This window comes from Epargyreus clarus, unplaced genomic scaffold (genome assembly GCF_041222505.1).
Source record: "Epargyreus clarus isolate Ecla_fem2 unplaced genomic scaffold, WU_Ecla_fem_2.2 ptg000035l, whole genome shotgun sequence".
NCBI classification, from domain to species: Eukaryota; Metazoa; Arthropoda; class Insecta; order Lepidoptera; family Hesperiidae; genus Epargyreus; species Epargyreus clarus.
The window spans coordinates 10,063,442-10,081,767 of record NW_027332240.1 but is presented as its reverse complement, the minus strand read 5'-3'; the positions used below and the strand labels follow the sequence as shown (position 1 = coordinate 10,081,767).

At 34.7% G+C, this 18,326-nt stretch overlaps 1 protein-coding gene across 1 annotated transcript; it reads left to right on the top strand.

The window, feature by feature from the left end:
* Positions 1-4,729: 4,729 nt before the first annotated feature.
* GAA1 (glycosylphosphatidylinositol anchor attachment 1) lies at positions 4,730-14,347 on the top strand. Its single transcript, XM_073091847.1, has 11 exons — positions 4,730-5,086; positions 5,520-5,639; positions 7,271-7,430; positions 7,781-8,065; positions 8,827-8,941; positions 9,318-9,408; positions 10,010-10,253; positions 11,051-11,425; positions 12,990-13,269; positions 13,627-13,804; positions 14,165-14,347. The coding sequence occupies exons 1-11, from the start codon at positions 4,838-4,840 to the stop codon at positions 14,297-14,299; spliced, it is 2,232 nt and encodes a 743-aa protein (XP_072947948.1). The 5' UTR covers positions 4,730-4,837; the 3' UTR covers positions 14,300-14,347.
* The last annotated feature ends 3,979 nt before the right edge of the window (positions 14,348-18,326 follow it).

Genomic DNA, 18,326 nt, shown 5'->3' with positions numbered 1-18,326 from the left:
TGTTTCTTTTTAATAACGATTGAAATACAATTGAATCAGATATCTACACTGTATAAATATTGAAACATTTGCTAGGGCTGTATACCAGTATATGGTTTCATGGATATGATTATTTTATTATTATTATGGTTCACCACCGTCACTTATTTTTTGCGTGGAGCAGTTCTTGCGATTCGGTGGAAGGGTGTGGATGCTGGGTGTCTTACGTACGAGGCGCCCTACTTAGTCCACAGGAGTGGCTATGCGTCTGTGACTGTTCTTAACCCATCTTTACCCATCGTTGCGTAAACGCAACATTTTATGTTTGATTTTTTTCGGTATTAAAAATAGGGCAGTAAATCTCTGAGATCTTATCCAGTCTGTAAAAGAAAACCTGAAATACAGGTTATTATTATTTGGACACTTAATTTAATCAAAATTATATTTTATTTTTTATTTTGAAAAACAGCGAATTGAGTCTTCTCCAGACAGACAATTTCATTAAATCATAAAAAATATTAATTAAAATAAATTCGAACTTTTTACACTAAACAAATATTTAACAATCCTTTATTTATGAGTTTAATAATTCTGTTGAACAAGAAGACCTATATATATAGTGTAACTTAGACTTCCACAAAATGTTGCGTGTATGTAACGTTGGGAGATTTATTGAATGTTTGTTATTGTAATGCCGCGACCCATTGATGCTAGAGATTTATAGTAAACAATGATTTCTTGGAGCTCATGTGACACAAACGCTTTTGTTTCATCAGTTAGTTACTTGTTGAACTTCAAGCTCTCTGGTTTACGTAGTAACCCACACAGAAGTGAATTTGTACAATATGGCTCTTAAAAAAGCATTGTCATCACAAGAAATTATGGCCGTGTTGGAAGAAGAGGAAGATTTACAAAATGCTAACCAAATTGATGCTGTATACATCCCTCCACCGGTTGACAATCTTACAGACGAAGAAGACCTAGATGATGATATGTTGGGTGGTTTCGACAGCACTCTGCCCACCGACATCGCTGGAACGTACGAAATCCATACTGACTTACCCACTGAGTCTGAAAATATGCTAGACCAGACCAGTCCTTCAACTTCAAGAAAATCGAAAAGGCCAAAGAAGTCACCAAAATGTATTCCAGACTGGAAAATGGGTCATCCGACATATATAAACTTTCCTATAAGTGATGAAACCGTTATAAAACAAAATATTGAACAACGTGTAGGCGGAAAAACACCTTTTGAAGTATTTTCCTTATTTTTCAGTGATGAAGTTTGGGAACAGATTGTAAACTTCTCAAAAAAATATGCTTGTGACCATAATCGACATTTATTCACACTTACGGTAGCAGAACTCAAAAGATTTCTTGGTATATTATTCCTGACCGGTTATCATTCTCTGCCTTCAACAAAACTGTACTGGTCTAAAGATGAAGACAAAAATGTACCGATTGTAAGAAAGTGTATGAGTCGAAACAAATTCGACTGTATAAAGGAAAATATTCACTTATGTGACAACGCTGACTTGGACAAAAATGATAAATTTGCCAAATTGCGTCCTATTTTCAATGTCATCAACAAAAAGAACATGCAGTTTGGGATATTTTCACATAACTTGTCAATTGACGAAGAAATGGTGCCGTATTTTGGACGTCATGGTTGCAAAATGTTCATCAAAGGAAAGCCTGTTAGATTCGGATTCAAGCTTTGGTGTTTATGCAGTGCAAGTGGCTACTTGTATCAGTTTATTCGATATGGTGGCAAAAGTAGTAATGTCACTAGAAGTGACTTGGGTTTGGGAGAAAATACTGTTTTAGATCTGTTGTCCCTAATTGAAGATCCTTGTAAACATCGCGTATTTTTTGATAATTTTTTTTCTTCATATAAACTATTTTGCATCCTAAAAGAGAAAGGTTACTTTGCTACCGGTACTATCAAAGAAAATTGTACAATGAACAAAACTTTGAAAGCTACGAAAATTCTCAGTAAAAAAGAGATAGGGTCATTCGATTATTGTTTTGACAAACAAAATGAAGTGCTGTTGGTTCGATGGAATGACAATTCTGTGGTAACTGTAGCTACTAATAATGGCAAAGTAGAACCATTGGTTACTGCAAGACGTTACGACAGAAAAAATAAAAAGATGATGAATGTGCAACAGCCTCAAGTAATAGCAGATTATAATAAAAATATGGGAGGAGTTGATCTTCATGATAATGGAATAGCCAACTACAGAATTCGAGTAAGAGGGAAGAAGTGGTGGTGGCCACTTTTCATCAATTTGATTGACAGCGTTTTGGTGAATTCGTGGAAAATTTACAATATGGTAAATGAACAGACCTTGAGTCAATTAGATTTCAAATCTTACGTTGCTGTAACTTTGATGAAAAGTGAAGAAGCACAGTTAGCCACACATTCTAATTCTTTGAATGTTTCAAATACAAATATGGGAAGACCATCCAAGAACGCATTGCCTACTAATATTCGCTATGATAATGTTGGTCATGTCATAGAAGAACATGAAAATAAGCGTCGAAGAAGATGCCGACAATGTAAAAGTACAACAATTTACATGTGTAAAAAATGTCAGGTGCATCTGCTGCTGATTGTTTTAAAATGTTCCACTCCCGTTAGTAATTGAGTGTCCATCCGTATAAGTAAGTTGCGAGTTGAGAGTAAGTTTTAAAGTTCACTAATCCCAACGTTGCATAAACGCAACATTTTGTGGAATTTAAACGGAGGTATCAATATTTTTTCTGACTATGATTTTCTTCTTTTGAATGTATACGTAACTAATATAAATAATAAAATTTAAAAAAATCCTTTTATTTCAACCCTTGGGAATTAATGGGTTAAATATGTTCGTAGAGTTAGTTGCTGTTGTAGATGTCCATCGACGGCGGTAGCCACTTACATTCAGGGGAATTATGTGCTCGTTTGCTACTTAATTTAAAAAAAATGGTTGCTTCTGTCTGCGATAACTATAAACGCTGATTATTGTGACGTCATAACTTTAATGTTAAAATTTTTGTTTATCATTGTTGTTTTTTATAATTTGAATGTTTAAATTTAGTTCTAAGCTTTTTATCTTAAGGTTTTAATAAAGTCTCAGTAAGTAATTTGAACTTTATCCACTGTAATTAATTATATTATTATTTAATTACTATGTATGCTAATTATTACAAGTAAAACCCTACGTGTAACTTTATTTCATTACAACTATTTGCACTTCACGTCATAGCCAACAATCTTCATGTGATAATGATTTTATGGATGGCGACAATGATAATTATAATGTGCAAATAGAATATTTTTAGAAAGCACAAAATTAAATATTATAACATTTGTTTGTTCGGCGCCATGATAATATTTGTCAACGAGTGTAGTCACGCGGATCTCTCTCACGTGCGTTTTTATGCACGTTTGTTTATTTTACCGAACGTTCATGTAAAAATATTTAACCAAAAATATTGTGACAGTTTGTGCGAATCGGTTTATTAGTTACAAGATTAAGTTGTATGTATATACTGAAGGATTGACAGACATTTATTATTAATATCTGAAAAAGTCTTAGTATGATATCGTTCAAAGAAGCTTATAGATATTGAAAGTTATTAAAATATCTCGTAAATAGGTAAGTACAGATAGATTCTTGATTTCAATTTATTTTATTTGTCTAAAACAAGTGATGATATTATCATGATGTAATGATCATGGTATGTAGTAATAGTCGTAAATACCTATTCATGGAAAAGTACCTAAACTTGTAAAAATAATAAAAATCTATTTGTTTTTCTCCTGTGTAATGAGTTATGTTGGTTTTGATATGTCGTGGAATGCCAAATTGAGGTAAGTAAATATTTCATAGCTCACAGTCTTAATTTTTTAAACCTTGCATAATAAGTAATTATGTAAGGTTTATAAGTTATATATAATATATTTTTCTTCGTTATACTATAATATTACTACAAGTACGATAGGAGAATTACCCAACAACTTAGGATTTTCCTAGTGACGTGTTGCGATAATGCAAATATTTAAATAGTTTCCAACAAAGACATTGAAATATATTATTATTAACTCTAATACAGTTATATTTAATCTCTTTGACTTTCTCCTTCAACTTGTTTGCCAAATATTTTATAAGTGCGGAAATAAAAACAAAAATAAGTCTATGGCCTAATCCTTATTACTTCGAGAGGAGACCCGTGCCCAGCAGTGCTACAGTGATGGGTTCATGATGATGGTGATGGAGGTACCAAAAAAATAACAGCATTTAAATATTATCAACTATTGTCAACATGTTTACTGAGATTAAAAAATAAATGCTACTGATAACAATCAACTATCATATAAAAGCTTTTTTTATCTCGGATTCCTGTAATAAAATTACATCTATTTTCATTTTTTATATTGCAAATAAAACAATTTTGCAACTGAAGCGCCTTTTTCTGTTTTGCGCTGGAACGTATATGTATACTGTACTCTTTGCATATATTATTTATTTATGCATTGAATACACTATGTCATGCAGCATTCTTGTTTACAGAACGACTTTAACTCTTTAATTGTCTTTATTAGTGGACAGATTCTTTCACGATTGAGAGACGCTTATAGCGTTTTTGCTTGAATGCGAAATTTTGCATATAATTGGCTGAGCAGAAAAAACCAAGACTGTGAAATTATACATATTATTAAAAAAATCTATCGTAATGACATTTCACGCTCAAATGTCACTTCTGACTTGTCAATAAATTGAAATGTCAGAATTGTCAACAGCGATAAGCGGTGTTGTTCGATTCTGCAATTAAACATGAATGAATTGATCTCTATTAAATAAGTTCAACCATGGGTCTTCTGTCAGACCCAGAGTACGGGTCTTTAAAATGGGTGCGAATCCTCAAGAAACTCCACGGCTTCATCTCCTATCTATGTTATTTCGTAGGCCTCTCGTGGTTCTTCCTGCTGGCCTGGCGGGAGTTTAACAACGAGACGTATTTCTCTGAGAACGCCTTGCTCCCCGGATTAGCTACTAATGAGTTCAATGCGGAACAATCCGCGAAGCAGTTCCACAATGAGTTTCTACAGGAGCTCGAGGTGTGTTTTGTTTAAGATACTCTTATTTACATTGTATTTGTCTAAAAATAATAAAAGTTCAGAATATTTAAGTAGACTTCGTTCAGTTTTGAGAACAATAGTGTACATGAATATAACCTGAATATTCATGTAAATAAGAAGTAAATTCAGTGTAAAAATTAGATGTAGTCCTTTCAGAACAATATGGACATGTCTCAAGTAAATTTCTTCCTAGTGTTTTTTACTGTGGTAGATTTTGAGATTCAAAAAGAGTTATAATGGGATCTTTATTCTTTAATCAATGAAATGTGAACTAAATGTTAAGGCATGTAAGTCTAAAATCTGTTGTGAATACTCACCCTGTATACTAAGTTAAAATAATAATACAATTCATTGACAACAGCTTAAATCATTTTATAATTATTTAAATAATAATTTTTCTGTGTTTTTCCAGGATAAGTATTATAACACTGAAGAAATGCCAGTACCGTGGCTGGTTGCTAAGATGTCCCAACTGCATCTAGAGGTTTACACGCACAATTATACCCTCAACTACCCATTAGGCCATGGTCAGGTGAGTGGTCTTTATGTATGGGGAGGAGCAAAAGGGCTCAGAATCTATTTAAGTGGTCATTGTAGGCTGTACTTAGTTAACTTCTATAATTTTTTGTGATTTTTTTAACGTGAAACTCGTATGATTTATAAAAAAAGACAAACCCACTGAGTTTCTTAGCGGATCTTCTCAGTTGAGGTTGCGTTCCAAACCGGTTTAAGTAACTAGTTTAAGAAAAATATTGTAATTGACAATTTTAAAGTGCCGCCATGGGCCTATACAAAATAAATATATTTCATTTCTTTTCATATGTTATGGAACACCATAGCCAAAACTATTGGATATCTAGAATAAAATTATATCTAAACCCATAAGCATATCTGATATAAAAGATGAATAATTTTCAATAAGGGCAGTCTAAATATCACACTATTTTGACTTAGCAAGCTGATATTGTTCAGCTACTTCACAAATGAAATAAAATCATTATCTATTTTTATTTCCTTACTTATGTTTTCTTAAAAATCTCATATCGGTAACCAAAATTATCCGAAACTATTGGATAAACCAAAATAAATCCATATCCTATACTGTATCCTATATGCTTTTTTTAATAAATCCATAAACATATTTGGATCTGACATTTCATAGCGTTAAATTCCTTAATATAGAAATAGCAAATTAACATGGACATGTCCAATCAATTGCAGATTAGATTGTGTTATAGTCTGCGCCAAACTTCTAGTCCGCTCTGAAGTTTCGCGCAAGCTTAGCTAGCATGTACTCCGTAACGTAAGGGCACACTAACGCAGCTATGTACCCGTGGGCGAGAGCGGGCAGCGGGGGGTCCCACGCTGTTTTCGTCCCGCCAATATCTACAATTTGCTATTGGGACGTGACTTGTTACTATATTCGGAACGGACTTGCAGTTTGGCGCGGACTCTACCTGAGGTTAACCACAGAGGCATTGCTACCCCTGAGGACTAAGTTGCAATGCCTCACAGAATGTCTCAGCCACACCCTTCAAACCAGAGCACAGTACTCAACACTGCTGTTATTAAACAGAAATAGATATTGAGCCAGCCACACAGCCACATGACTTGAACCATGAAGCATTTTACACCCTGCAAAGTAGAGATAAAAATTGAATTATTGTCATGAATTGTACAAAATTTGCAATTTTACACTTTAAAACGAAATAATTTGCTGCTTTAATTTGCAATGATTGGAACTTATAATGTTATGATCATCCAATGAGTACAAACTACATCTTAAAACAAATATCAAATAAACCCTGGTTTATTAGGATGCTGTACCCAAAGGGTCGAAATTGAACCCTATTACTAAGACTTCGCTGTCTGTCAATCTGTCTGTCTGTCACAGGGCTCTCTATGTCTGTGAACCGTAATAGATAGACACTGAATTTTTACAGAAGTTTCTTAACGGTGGCCGCTATAACAACAAATACCACGCCACCGGTGAAATGGCAAATATTCTATTCAGGCTAAGAGTTTAGTCTTTAAATATTTTATTTCCGTTTTAAATGAAATGAGAACCATATCTTGCCCACAAAAATTGTTATTAACAGAACTATATTACTGCCTATAATAGTTATAACATGAACCTTACCTTAAGTTCAATTATAATTTCAGGTTTACAAAGGCACGAATGTGTATGGAATCCTTCGTGCACCCCGCACATCATCTCTCGAAGCCCTTGTAATATCAGCTCCGTACAGGCCTCTCTCGTCACACCTGAAGGGCACGACAGCTGGAATAGCGCTCATGTTGGCGTTCGCTCAGTTTGCCCGACGTAAGAAATTGTGTGACAACTTTTTAAAATGACTATATTTTTGGTAAAGGTAAACATAAATAAGGAGAAATTTGCAGATTTGTTATGAATAAAATTTTATTTAATATTAAAAGCATGTATTAATAAATTTAGATTATATTCAAATTTAGATTATATACTCACATGTGTGAGTATTACAATCACTGGTTGCAATTCAACCATATTGATGCCTTTCCCAATCTTTTTAATTGTTATCACTAAAGGGCATCATTGATAACAAAACAAAACTTGTCAACAAATAAAAGAAAAAATGTTTTTTAAAAACTGTTATATCTTAACCTATTTCTAAACATACATTATCAAATTTCTAGCACAAAAGTATTGGGCAAAGGACATAATCTTCCTAATCACGGAGCACGAACAACTAGGAGTGCAGGCATGGTTGGAGGCGTACCACGGTCTGCAGAGCGAACCTGGGAACTTCTACTCGAGCCTCGGTAGCTTCTACAAGCCTGGTATGCCGAGCTTGGACCTAGGGAAGCTTGGGGGCCAGTGGACTCCAGATCAGAGCAAATGTCTGGACTCTGGCAAGCTGCAAGGCAGGTCCGGTTCTATTCAAGCGGCTATCAATTTGGAGCTACATACGCCAAAGATTAGTAAGTTTAAATTGTTTGTTGTAAGATTTTATTATTCAAAACAATTTAAAATATATTTAATATGTATGGGGCTCTTCAAAAAAGGTGCAAAAAGAGCTCTCATCCAAAGCCAGCGCCGCATTGGCGATTCCTCTGGTGTTGCAAATGTCCACAGGCGGCGTTGAATACTTTCCGTCAGGTAGCACGTCTGCTTAATCGTTAGGTTAGACAATAAAAAAAATATATATTGTAACTAATACATCACGGAGTGAGTATTAAAATACTGAAAATATAGATGGAGTTGTTACTAGTAATTATTCATTATATTTGGTTTTATCGTTTTTCCTACAAATGTTGAAGACTGGGTTGTGATTAGAATTTTTGGAGGTGATAGCCTAGAATAGAATAGAATTTGCAGATTTTTATAGAATTTCAGTGATAGCCTAGTGGTTAAGGAACACAGCCTCTCGATCGAGGGGTCCGAGGTTCAAATCCCAGGCACGCACCTCTGATTTTCAAATTTATGTGCGTATTAGAAATTATTTATCACTTGCTTAAATGGTGAAGGAAAACATCGTGAGGAAACCTGCCTACCTGAGAGATTTATAATAAAAAAAAAAAAAAAAATCTTAAAGGTATGTGAAGTCTACCAATACGCACTTGGCCAGCGCGGTGGACAATGGCCTGATCCTTCTCATTCTGAGAGGAGACCCGTGCCCAGCAGTGGGACAGTAATGCGTTGATGACGATGATGATGACAGGCATGATTTTTTATGTTACAGAATACATTGCGGTCAAAGTGGAGGGGTTGAACGGACAACTACCCAATTTAGATCTAGTCAACTTAGTGCTAAAACTGTGCATGAAGTCTGGTATCCATCACTCTTTCAAAAGCAGGTAACACAGAAATAAATTAAATTAATTTAATTGTCTTGGCATAATTGAATTGCTTATAATATCCAAAAATATTTATATTATTATATAAAATCCAAATGTAATCAAAAATTGGTTTGGTGGAGAAAAACAGAAAAAATGTTACAAAATGTTGGAAAATATTTTGGTCATTAGAATTTAAGATTGCAACAATTTTGCCACCATTAGAAAATTAAGGAAATTATTCAGTTAATTATCATTTAAGATTTGTTTTATTGATAACTTTATTTGCCACTATACAAAATTTTGATTACTTTTCGGTCTTTCTTATAATATGCGATATTTACTATTTTTCTTTTGTAAAAATTTCTTTAAAATATATGTCATATTGTCATTATAGTTACTCATGGATGCGCAACCGACACAAAATGGACGATTGGTCGAGTGGGTTCTGGACAATGTTGGAGATGGTTCAGGCACAAATTCCTGGGGTGAGTTTTGTTTAGTCTACTTGAGTGACATCACTATGTACTTCTGTTATCTATTAAGTGTTTAAACTTTTTAAATTGGTCTAAAGTAGGTTTTGGTTTAAAAAGGTATTCCTATATAGTTTTTAGGAGATGTAACTTTATATTCGGCTTTTCGTTTCGACTCTTATTCTATTTGGAGTTAGTTACTGATTTTAATAACTTTATACTTAACGTTAGATAGGCTGAATATTCATTTACTACTTTTGTACACACTTGGGACTTGGCGTGTGTCGCGCCCCAGGGGTTGAATATTAATAAAATTTATATTATAACAAGCTCCAACCTTTTTTATGTGGGTACAAGTTTCTCTATAATGGAGAAAGACTTGGAGATGTTTTTTATAATATAGAAGTAGAAGCCTCAATGTAATCAACCTCAGATAGGATTAGATATTCCTACCTGAGGTCAGCCACAGATACACCGCTATCCATGAGGACTAAGCTGGAACGCCTCGCAAGAGTGTCTTCCTTACCACACACGAGTTCACTCCACCACACTTATTGGACAAAACTTACTGTTATAGAAACTAAATGCTAAAACTCTACTTAACATACTCTTACAGGTGCCAAACGGCAACCATGGCCTCTTTCACCGCTTCGGGATCGAAGCCGTGACCCTCGAAGGGCGGGATGTGGGCGATCAGGCCGGTACACCCCCGAAGACCAGCGCCCTCACCGTAGCCAACTTCTACCGCCTCGGCAACGCGCTGGAGAGCATCATGAGGTCCATGAACAACCTCTTGGAGCGGTTCCATCAGAGCTACTTCTTCTATCTGCTCGCTGCTACTAACCGGTTTATATCTATTGGTGAGTTTTTTTTTGTATAATATAGGAGTAGCAGACGAGCATGAAATCCACCTGATGGTAAGTGGCTACTGCCGCCCATAGACATTTATAATCAACCCCAGGTAGGATTAGATATTCCTACCTGAGGTCAGCAATAGATGCGCCGCTACCCCTGAGGTGGAACGCCTCGGAAAAGTCTGTCTCTTTTACACACCTTTCAAACCAGAACACAGCTGCTGTGAGGCAGAAATAGGTGTGGTTATGGTACCGCCCGAGTCGAATCACAAAGGGTACTATCACCTTCAGTGGTTGTAAATATAAACGAATAAACTAGATTTATTATGGAAATAATAGCAACTGCTTTAAAATGTAACCGCTATTTTGTTTCGAAAAATGAGAAGGCTGCTGTATAAAATAATTGGCCAAGTGCAAGTGGAACTCGAACATAGAGGCTTCCATACCAAAATTTTGATGTCTTTTTATTTTAAAAATTTGTTATTATAGCCGTTGAACTATTATGGTTCAACAGGTAAAGCAAAAAACGTCGAAAAATAGCGGTTTCTTATATGGCGATACCCATTTATTTTTAACCTTTTTTATTTTTAGCATTTGTAACAACATTGGCCATTATACACATGTTATATATACTGTATAAAAAATTAAGTGTCTATCTGTTACGGGTCAGTAGATAGAGCCCTATGACAGACGGACAGACGGACAGACAACGGAGGCTTAATAATAGGCCTGCGATTTTACCCTTTAGGTACAAAACCCGAAAAATGTGTTAAAAAGATTTTTTCAAAATATATTTTTTTCAGGTCAGTATATGCCATCCCTCTGTTTGATGTGTGTTGCGATGCTCATACGAGCTCTGGGCTTCTGGGTCACTATACAAAAAGATTTGGACGACGAACTAGATGGACAGACAGACAAGACTCAAGAAAAGACCGGAACGGACTCAAAAAAGACTCAAAATGACTCAAAAACAAATTCTGATGATGAAACTAATGAATCAAAAGTACCAGGCGAGCAGGAATTGAAAGCGGTGGAGAAAGAGACAGCAGGAGACGTAACGAAGGGAAAGACAAGGACAGAGCTAAGCTTTAGTATAGTCAGTATTGGTGCTAATTACTTGTTTGTGCACCTATTGGGATATGGTGTTATGAACTCGCCGTACATTTTAAGTCATATTGGTAAGTTTATTTTGCATAATAATTATAAATAAAGATCCAATATCAACCCATTATTTGCAGACTTCAATCAAAAAATTCTAAAGTAGAATTTTTTTGTTAGAATTTTCGGTTATCTAGGTTTTCTTACGATCATTTCCATTAAAGAAAATGACGATTAATTAATTTTTCATATGCCCATAATTTTGAAAAATCAGTATAATACAGTGCAACCTCGATATAACAAATCGGAGGGGAACAAGAAAATATTCGTAATATCAAGTAATTCGTTGAACTGAGGTTTGTTATGTTGAGGTTAGATTGGTCTAAAATTCGTTATAAAGAGGTAAAAGAATAGTTTTACACTTATCTTTAAATTTTAAAATTGTAGCCAATGTACTTGCGGGAATCCCGAACTTATTAGCTATGTCAAATTTTTTCGTCATGGGATTTTGGTCAACATAATTAATGATGTTTCGCTTTTCTACGACCGATAAGGAACACATTTTACGTTTCTGAGCCATTTCAACTTAAATCTTTAACAATAGTGACGAGCAGAGGTGTTTACATTACTTTCCATCAAAACAACAATGATTACTTTACAAACAAAAGCGTGTCGAAACATGTCGAGACATGAATCACATTATAAGATTAAGAGTTATATTATTGGTGGAAACTTTATATAAAGGTTTTGGGTTGGCAAAATTCGTTAATTAGAGGTATGAATACTTTTTCTTGATAGTTGAAAATTCGTTATTAAGAGGTTGTACGCAAAGAATGTTCGCAATGTAAAGGTATATTTTATATTGACTCTTATGGACAATTCAAGGGGATTACGAAGAATTTGTTAAATCGAGGAAGTCGTTATATTGAGGTACGTTATATTAAGGTTGCACTGTAGTAGTAAAAGACCATGCAGCCCACAGAAATATAAATTACTAGTGGTGCCCGCGGCTTCGCCCGCAAATTAAAAAAATAGAATAACATACATAAAACAGAAAATTTGTACCTTCATTGGAATGTCGAAATCTGTCGAATATTGGTCATACCAACTTCCAAACCTTCGTGGGCTCTTGAACAACAACTTTGCTAAAGATCATCAATTGATCAAATGCATAGTGTCCGATTCTATCAAATATATAAAGACAAATATTCATTTTTATATAAGTAGATAGATGATCGACTAACATGGATAAGTAAAGTAACTGTAGGTAAATTATGAAAAAATCGAATTTCGCTCTTCTGGGTTGAAGGATCGATTCACTGAATCGATCCATTACTGGAGATCGATTAAAATAATCGATTTTTCGGTTCAAAAGATCGATTCTCCGATTAATTGATCTTAGATCGCTATCCCTAGTTCCCGTAGGATTTCTGGGATAAAAACTATCCTATGTCCATTCTAGGGTCTCAAACTATATTTGTACAGAAGAGACATATAGACAGACAGACAGACAGACAGACAGAGTTACTTTCGCATTTATAATATTAGTAAGGATGAATAATATTAGGTTTTATAATATTAGGTTTCTGGGTGTTTGTGTATTTGTGTTGTGTAGAAAGTGTTGTATGTTTTGATTTATTGCAGGCGCAACCCACTTCGACGTGCCCTCCGCATGGTCGATCTACCACGGCCTGATATTCATATCAGTGGTAGCAGCCTTAGAGGCACCCTGGTCTTTGCACATCTGGAGGACGGGTTCCATCACCCGCGAGGAGCTCACCCTGGTCAATATCCTGGTGCTGGTGGAGCTGGCCACGGCTTGCCTGGCCATCGGGATGCATAACTTCCCCCTGGGGTTGTTCCTAGCAACGGTGTATACCCCCCTAGCGCTGATGATACGGGTTGTGGATGACAGCTGTAGGAGGTGAGATGATTTTCTGTATATATAATAAGAATGGAAGATTTGTGTGTCTGTACATCGATATATTAGCAAAAAACGTAGCTAGGAGAAGTGAGAATAAGGAATAATAACATTGTGTATCATTTTTCGAATTTTTGTTTGTTTGTTTGTCCGTGTGTATGAAATCGCATCACAGTAAAACCACTAAATTAAATTCAATGGTTTAATCAATATCTCTATCAATCTCGTACAAATATACAACAAGGTGTTTGTAGACAAATACGTGTTTCAGCGATTGTTTGGTCCTGGCAACTCTTTTTTCGCTGATATATACACGTTTCACACACTGTTTGATCCTGATGACGTTTTGTAACATTGCAGGTCCCTAGTGATGTTCCAGCGGGTGCTCTGCCTGCTGTTCCAACCCCTATTACTGTTATCAGCGGGGATGATAGTGTACGCGCGCGGCCTGTTCCCGGGGGAGGGGGTGGGGGACACCCTGGAGCGGGGGAGGGATGCCGCCATGCAGGGGGTTATGTTCTCTATTGTGGATTCTATGGTGAGGAATGGAGAAAAGCATTTTTGTAAGGGATTCTGCAATACCTATAAGTCCGACATTTTGAAAAAGACAAGTTTCAGCGGGTAGTTATAAAACATGTATCAATATTTGATAACAGTTGTGATTATAGAGATACGTTTTTTTACAAGATATGTACTTTTTGGGGATATGTGAGGCCACAACCGTAGAGAATAAAAAATGAGCGCATAAAATTAAAATAAATTGTAGAATTGGAAGTATACTATTATAAAAACAAGCAAAAAAGTGGAGACATTTTTAGTATTCAATTTTTTTTTATATTAAAAGAAAATCATTTGCTTTTTGTGGATGTTTGTTTCATACTTTTTTTAATTTTCCCAGATTTACGGCAACTGGCTATTCAACGTGGTAACACTGGTCATCTTCCCGATGTGGTTGATACTGTGGCAGATCGCCACCGTCCCCGTGGTCACTGACCAACAAAAGGAGCAACATTCCACCAAAAAGTGTGACTAGATGTAACGTGTATTTACTAAAATTAAATAAAGTATTATTAACTGAAAATTTAACATTTATTTATACCAATTTTATTAGAAATAGTATAATTGTGGTGAAACCCAATTAGATAAACTCTGTAAATTAATAATTTCATAAATAAGATAACTCGAACAACGTCTTACTTTAAGTGTCCTTTTCCTGTCACGCAGGTGACAATCATATGATTTTGTTCTCCATGCGTGCCTTTCGCATCCTATTTCATAGATGCATTTCCTGTAATGTAAGCCATGAACGCGGGACGCATAATGCAGCGGGTTCATTCATGCATGCAAGTGAGACGCATGGGGAAATAAACATGCGTGACAAGAAAAATATTCCGTGGGAGTTTTGGCATAAAATTAATATAATGAGACGCTTATATATAAATGTAATTTACGAGTTTGCGGAATGAAGGAGAAAGTTTTATTAATCCAAATTTTAAAGGTTTCCTTCTTCCTGAGGCATTCCTGTCAAACGGCAATAAATCTTTGTACATAAATGTTTTTGTAAATCTAAAGTAAATATATAAATATTTACCTACCTAATGTGAAGTAGCCCTTGTCACCCATGGAAAGTAATTATAAGTTAGGATTGGCGCCCTGCCTGAGGTCGGTCACTTGTTGCGTCGTTACCCCTGAGGATTAAGTTAGAACGTTCCGTATACGTTACTACATAATTAAGCCCGATTAGAAATAACCAAACGGCTATTTTAGACAGAAATCGATGTAGGATTATTATCTGTAACTTATTTTGCCTATAACTATAAAAGACGCTATAACTTTACTATTAACATGACGTATATTATATAATCTAAACGGTTATAATATACAAATTATATTGAAATGTTATGCTTCAGTAGTCACGATACAACAATGCCAGCAACAGATAAGCGTTCAGTCATACTATAAAAACTGAGGGGCTGTGTCGCTTTCAAAATCGAAAAAAATTAACAATACAAAATATTGGTTAATATTTTGCATTAAGTTCCCAAATAAAATAAGAATTATCGATTTTTTTCTTTCTTAGACCAAAATAATTTTCAAAATGGGTATAGTTAGGCAAGGTGTTAGCACTTTGATTGGTAAGTCACGAACTTTTTAATGTACTTTATTAGGAGTATCTATAGCAATCATCTGTTTAGTGCCTAGTGCGGGACTCATCCTTAAGGGACGCTTCACCCACTAAACATAGGGGATGTTTTGACTTTAGTCCTCGGGGACTCCATAGTCGTCGAATAAATAATAGTTTAAATACATGCTTTTATTGCTAATCGAACTAAAAACTAGAAAAAAAATTAATGGCAAAGAGTTTAATAGTAAAGAGTTTCAATTCAGAGTAAAAAGCGTGTACAAAGTTTCAAAATAATCAGAATTGTGGAAGTTGGTGAAAATTATATTCAAAGATTCCGATACATACATACATAAGACAGCCGAAGCTAATAAAAACGTGTTAATAAATAATAGTTAAAAAAAACTAAAAAATACGCTTTTATAAAAAAATCGACCAAAAAATGAAAAATAAATAATAGTATAAAAAAACTAAAAAAATATACTTTTTATAGACAATCCAACTAAAAAATAGAAAATATTTTTTTTTTAATTTGAATTAAGAATAGTGTAAATAAGATAAAAATATTATTTATTGTAAAAAAAGCGTGGGGTGCATGGTGTCAATAGTTATAAATATTTTATTGATAGATATTGAGTAGAAGGATTATCATTTTGATAATATCTTAAAAAGCACCCCACGCTTTTTTTACAATAAATAATATTTTTATCTTATTTACACTATTCTTAATTCAAATTTAAAAAAAAATATTTTCTATTTTTTAGTTGGATTGTCTATAAAAAGTATATTTTTTTAGTTTTTTTATACTATTATTTATTTTTCATTTTTTGGTCGATTTTTTTATAAAAGCGTATTTTTTAGTTTTTTTTAACTATTATTTATTTTTCATTTTTTAGTGATTATTTTAGCGATTATTTTAACGATTATTACGTAGCGTATTATCAAGTTTATCTTTCAAATCAGCATCAGCACCTTTGCTTAGCAGTGCAAAAATGAATATTGGGTCATTGTTTAACACAGCTGTATGAAGTGGTGTTTTACATTGGTGTTTATTTTTATTGTTAACGTGAAAATCCCAGAGGAGTTGTTGAATGACATCCGAATTGCCAATGCTAACTGCTTTCTTTCATAATTTATACCATATCCCAGGTCCTCTATCTTGGATAAAAGTAATCACGGAAAAAGGATGATAAAGCATTTTTTAAAAACAGGCGCTGATGGCAATACTCAAGAGAAAAACGGTCAACTGCTTTACATCTAGCCATTTCAAAAGGACGTCGTCCAATCATTGATTTAATATTACAGCATGATGATGTTAATATCAAAAATAATTCTAGAATTTCTTCTCTTTGTGTTGCTGCTGCCTGCAGAGATTTTAAAACTGTTAGTAGTTTAATTAATTTTACAGCTCGAGTTAATAATAAGTTGTGACTATGACGATGAGCTGAAATCATATATGCCTTTACATTTGGCAGCAAGAAATGGGAACAATAAAATAGTGGAAATCTTGTTAAAGGAAGGTGCAGATGTTGAAGTGCTGAATGAATAAGGATGATGAGACACCGCTTCATGATGTTATTAACAACGGACGCGTCGAAGTTGAGGTCAGGTCAGGTCAGGTCAGGTCAGGTCAGGTCAGGTCAGGTCAGGTCAGGTCAGGTCAGGTCAGGTCAGGTCAGGTTAGATTAGGTTAGGTGATCGGCGCGCCTGGTAGATTCCTTTATTGGTCTTAACGCAGACCTTCCGGGTCTCAGGAAAACAAAAATCGCTGATCCTGATTATCCTAGTAAGGATAACGGGTCAGAATGTTTAAAATATTGAATTGTCATCGGTCCTTAATAAGTATGCCAAATTTCAAGTTAATCCGACGTTTTGAAGGGGGTTAAAATCATGTTCAAAGATTCCGTTACATACTAACATACCAACATACATACGTCTGAAGCTAATAAAAGCGTATTAAAAAGAGGTGCTAGCGGTGCGTCCTAAGGTTCTCAAGTGGCAACGCTTCTTTGATCATCTTCGGGTGGAACCCTTGTCCTGTATGGAGTTGGTTACAGATGTTCATAGGCGTCAGTGATCATTTACTATCTGGTGGATTGCATGCTTGTTTGCTATTTCCATCTTATAAAAAATGCTGTGATCATAAAGAAAGAAACATTTCTCTAGCAATTAGCAACAATAAGAGAAAATGTAGCAAATGTTTCTAACAAAAAATGAAGAAATGGCTGAATTTTAAAATTAACTCTTAATGGTTCTAGATAATTTATTGGATTATAATAAGGTTATATACAATATTTGAAACAATAAAAATAAATACTAATTAAACAAAAAAAATCAAATTATATACTAATAGAAACTTATTTACAAAATGTACATATATACAAAAACGAAATACAAAAATATAAAAACATAAAAACTACCATAAAAAATGATCACCATCGCTGTCCTTGGGCAAGGTACCCAAGATGCTGGCAGCATTTCCTCTTTGAATTGCTATAGCAATTCGTTGAGCGAAATGCGTGCCAGCTCCTGGATCTCCAGAGACGTCGACCAATCGTGTTGACAGCTGTTTATACAACTGCCAAGCATCCGGGCCCCATGGAAAGTTTCAACACCAAACGCCACAAATATGTAGTTATTACACAAACTAATTAACAAATTAACTTTTTATGTGTTTCAACTATTGTCATTAATACGAGTATTATTTCCTATGTTTCATAATTCTGTTTTTCTATTTCTTATAATACTTAGGTTTTTTTTATCATTAGCAAGTCTCATCTGGCTGAATTTCTCGGTCCTATACACCTGGCCATCGTCAACTGTTCAGCTGTTCCAATCAGCGAACACCACACTCAACAGACCAATGACGGAGATAGAGGTATCCTTGCTAGGAAGCCTCTCTTCCATCAGCGCACTATTCAGTATTCCTATTTCGGGA

Coding starts and splice junctions, on each gene's coding strand:
- GAA1 (XM_073091847.1), top strand. CDS start 4,838: ATGGGTCTTCTGTCAGACCCAGAGTACGGGTCTTTAAAATGGGTGCGA. Junction 5,087..5,519: donor AGTTTCTACAGGAGCTCGAG/GTGTGTTTTGTT, acceptor GTGTTTTTCCAG/GATAAGTATTATAACACTGA. Junction 13,270..13,626: donor GTGGATGACAGCTGTAGGAG/GTGAGATGATTT, acceptor GTAACATTGCAG/GTCCCTAGTGATGTTCCAGC.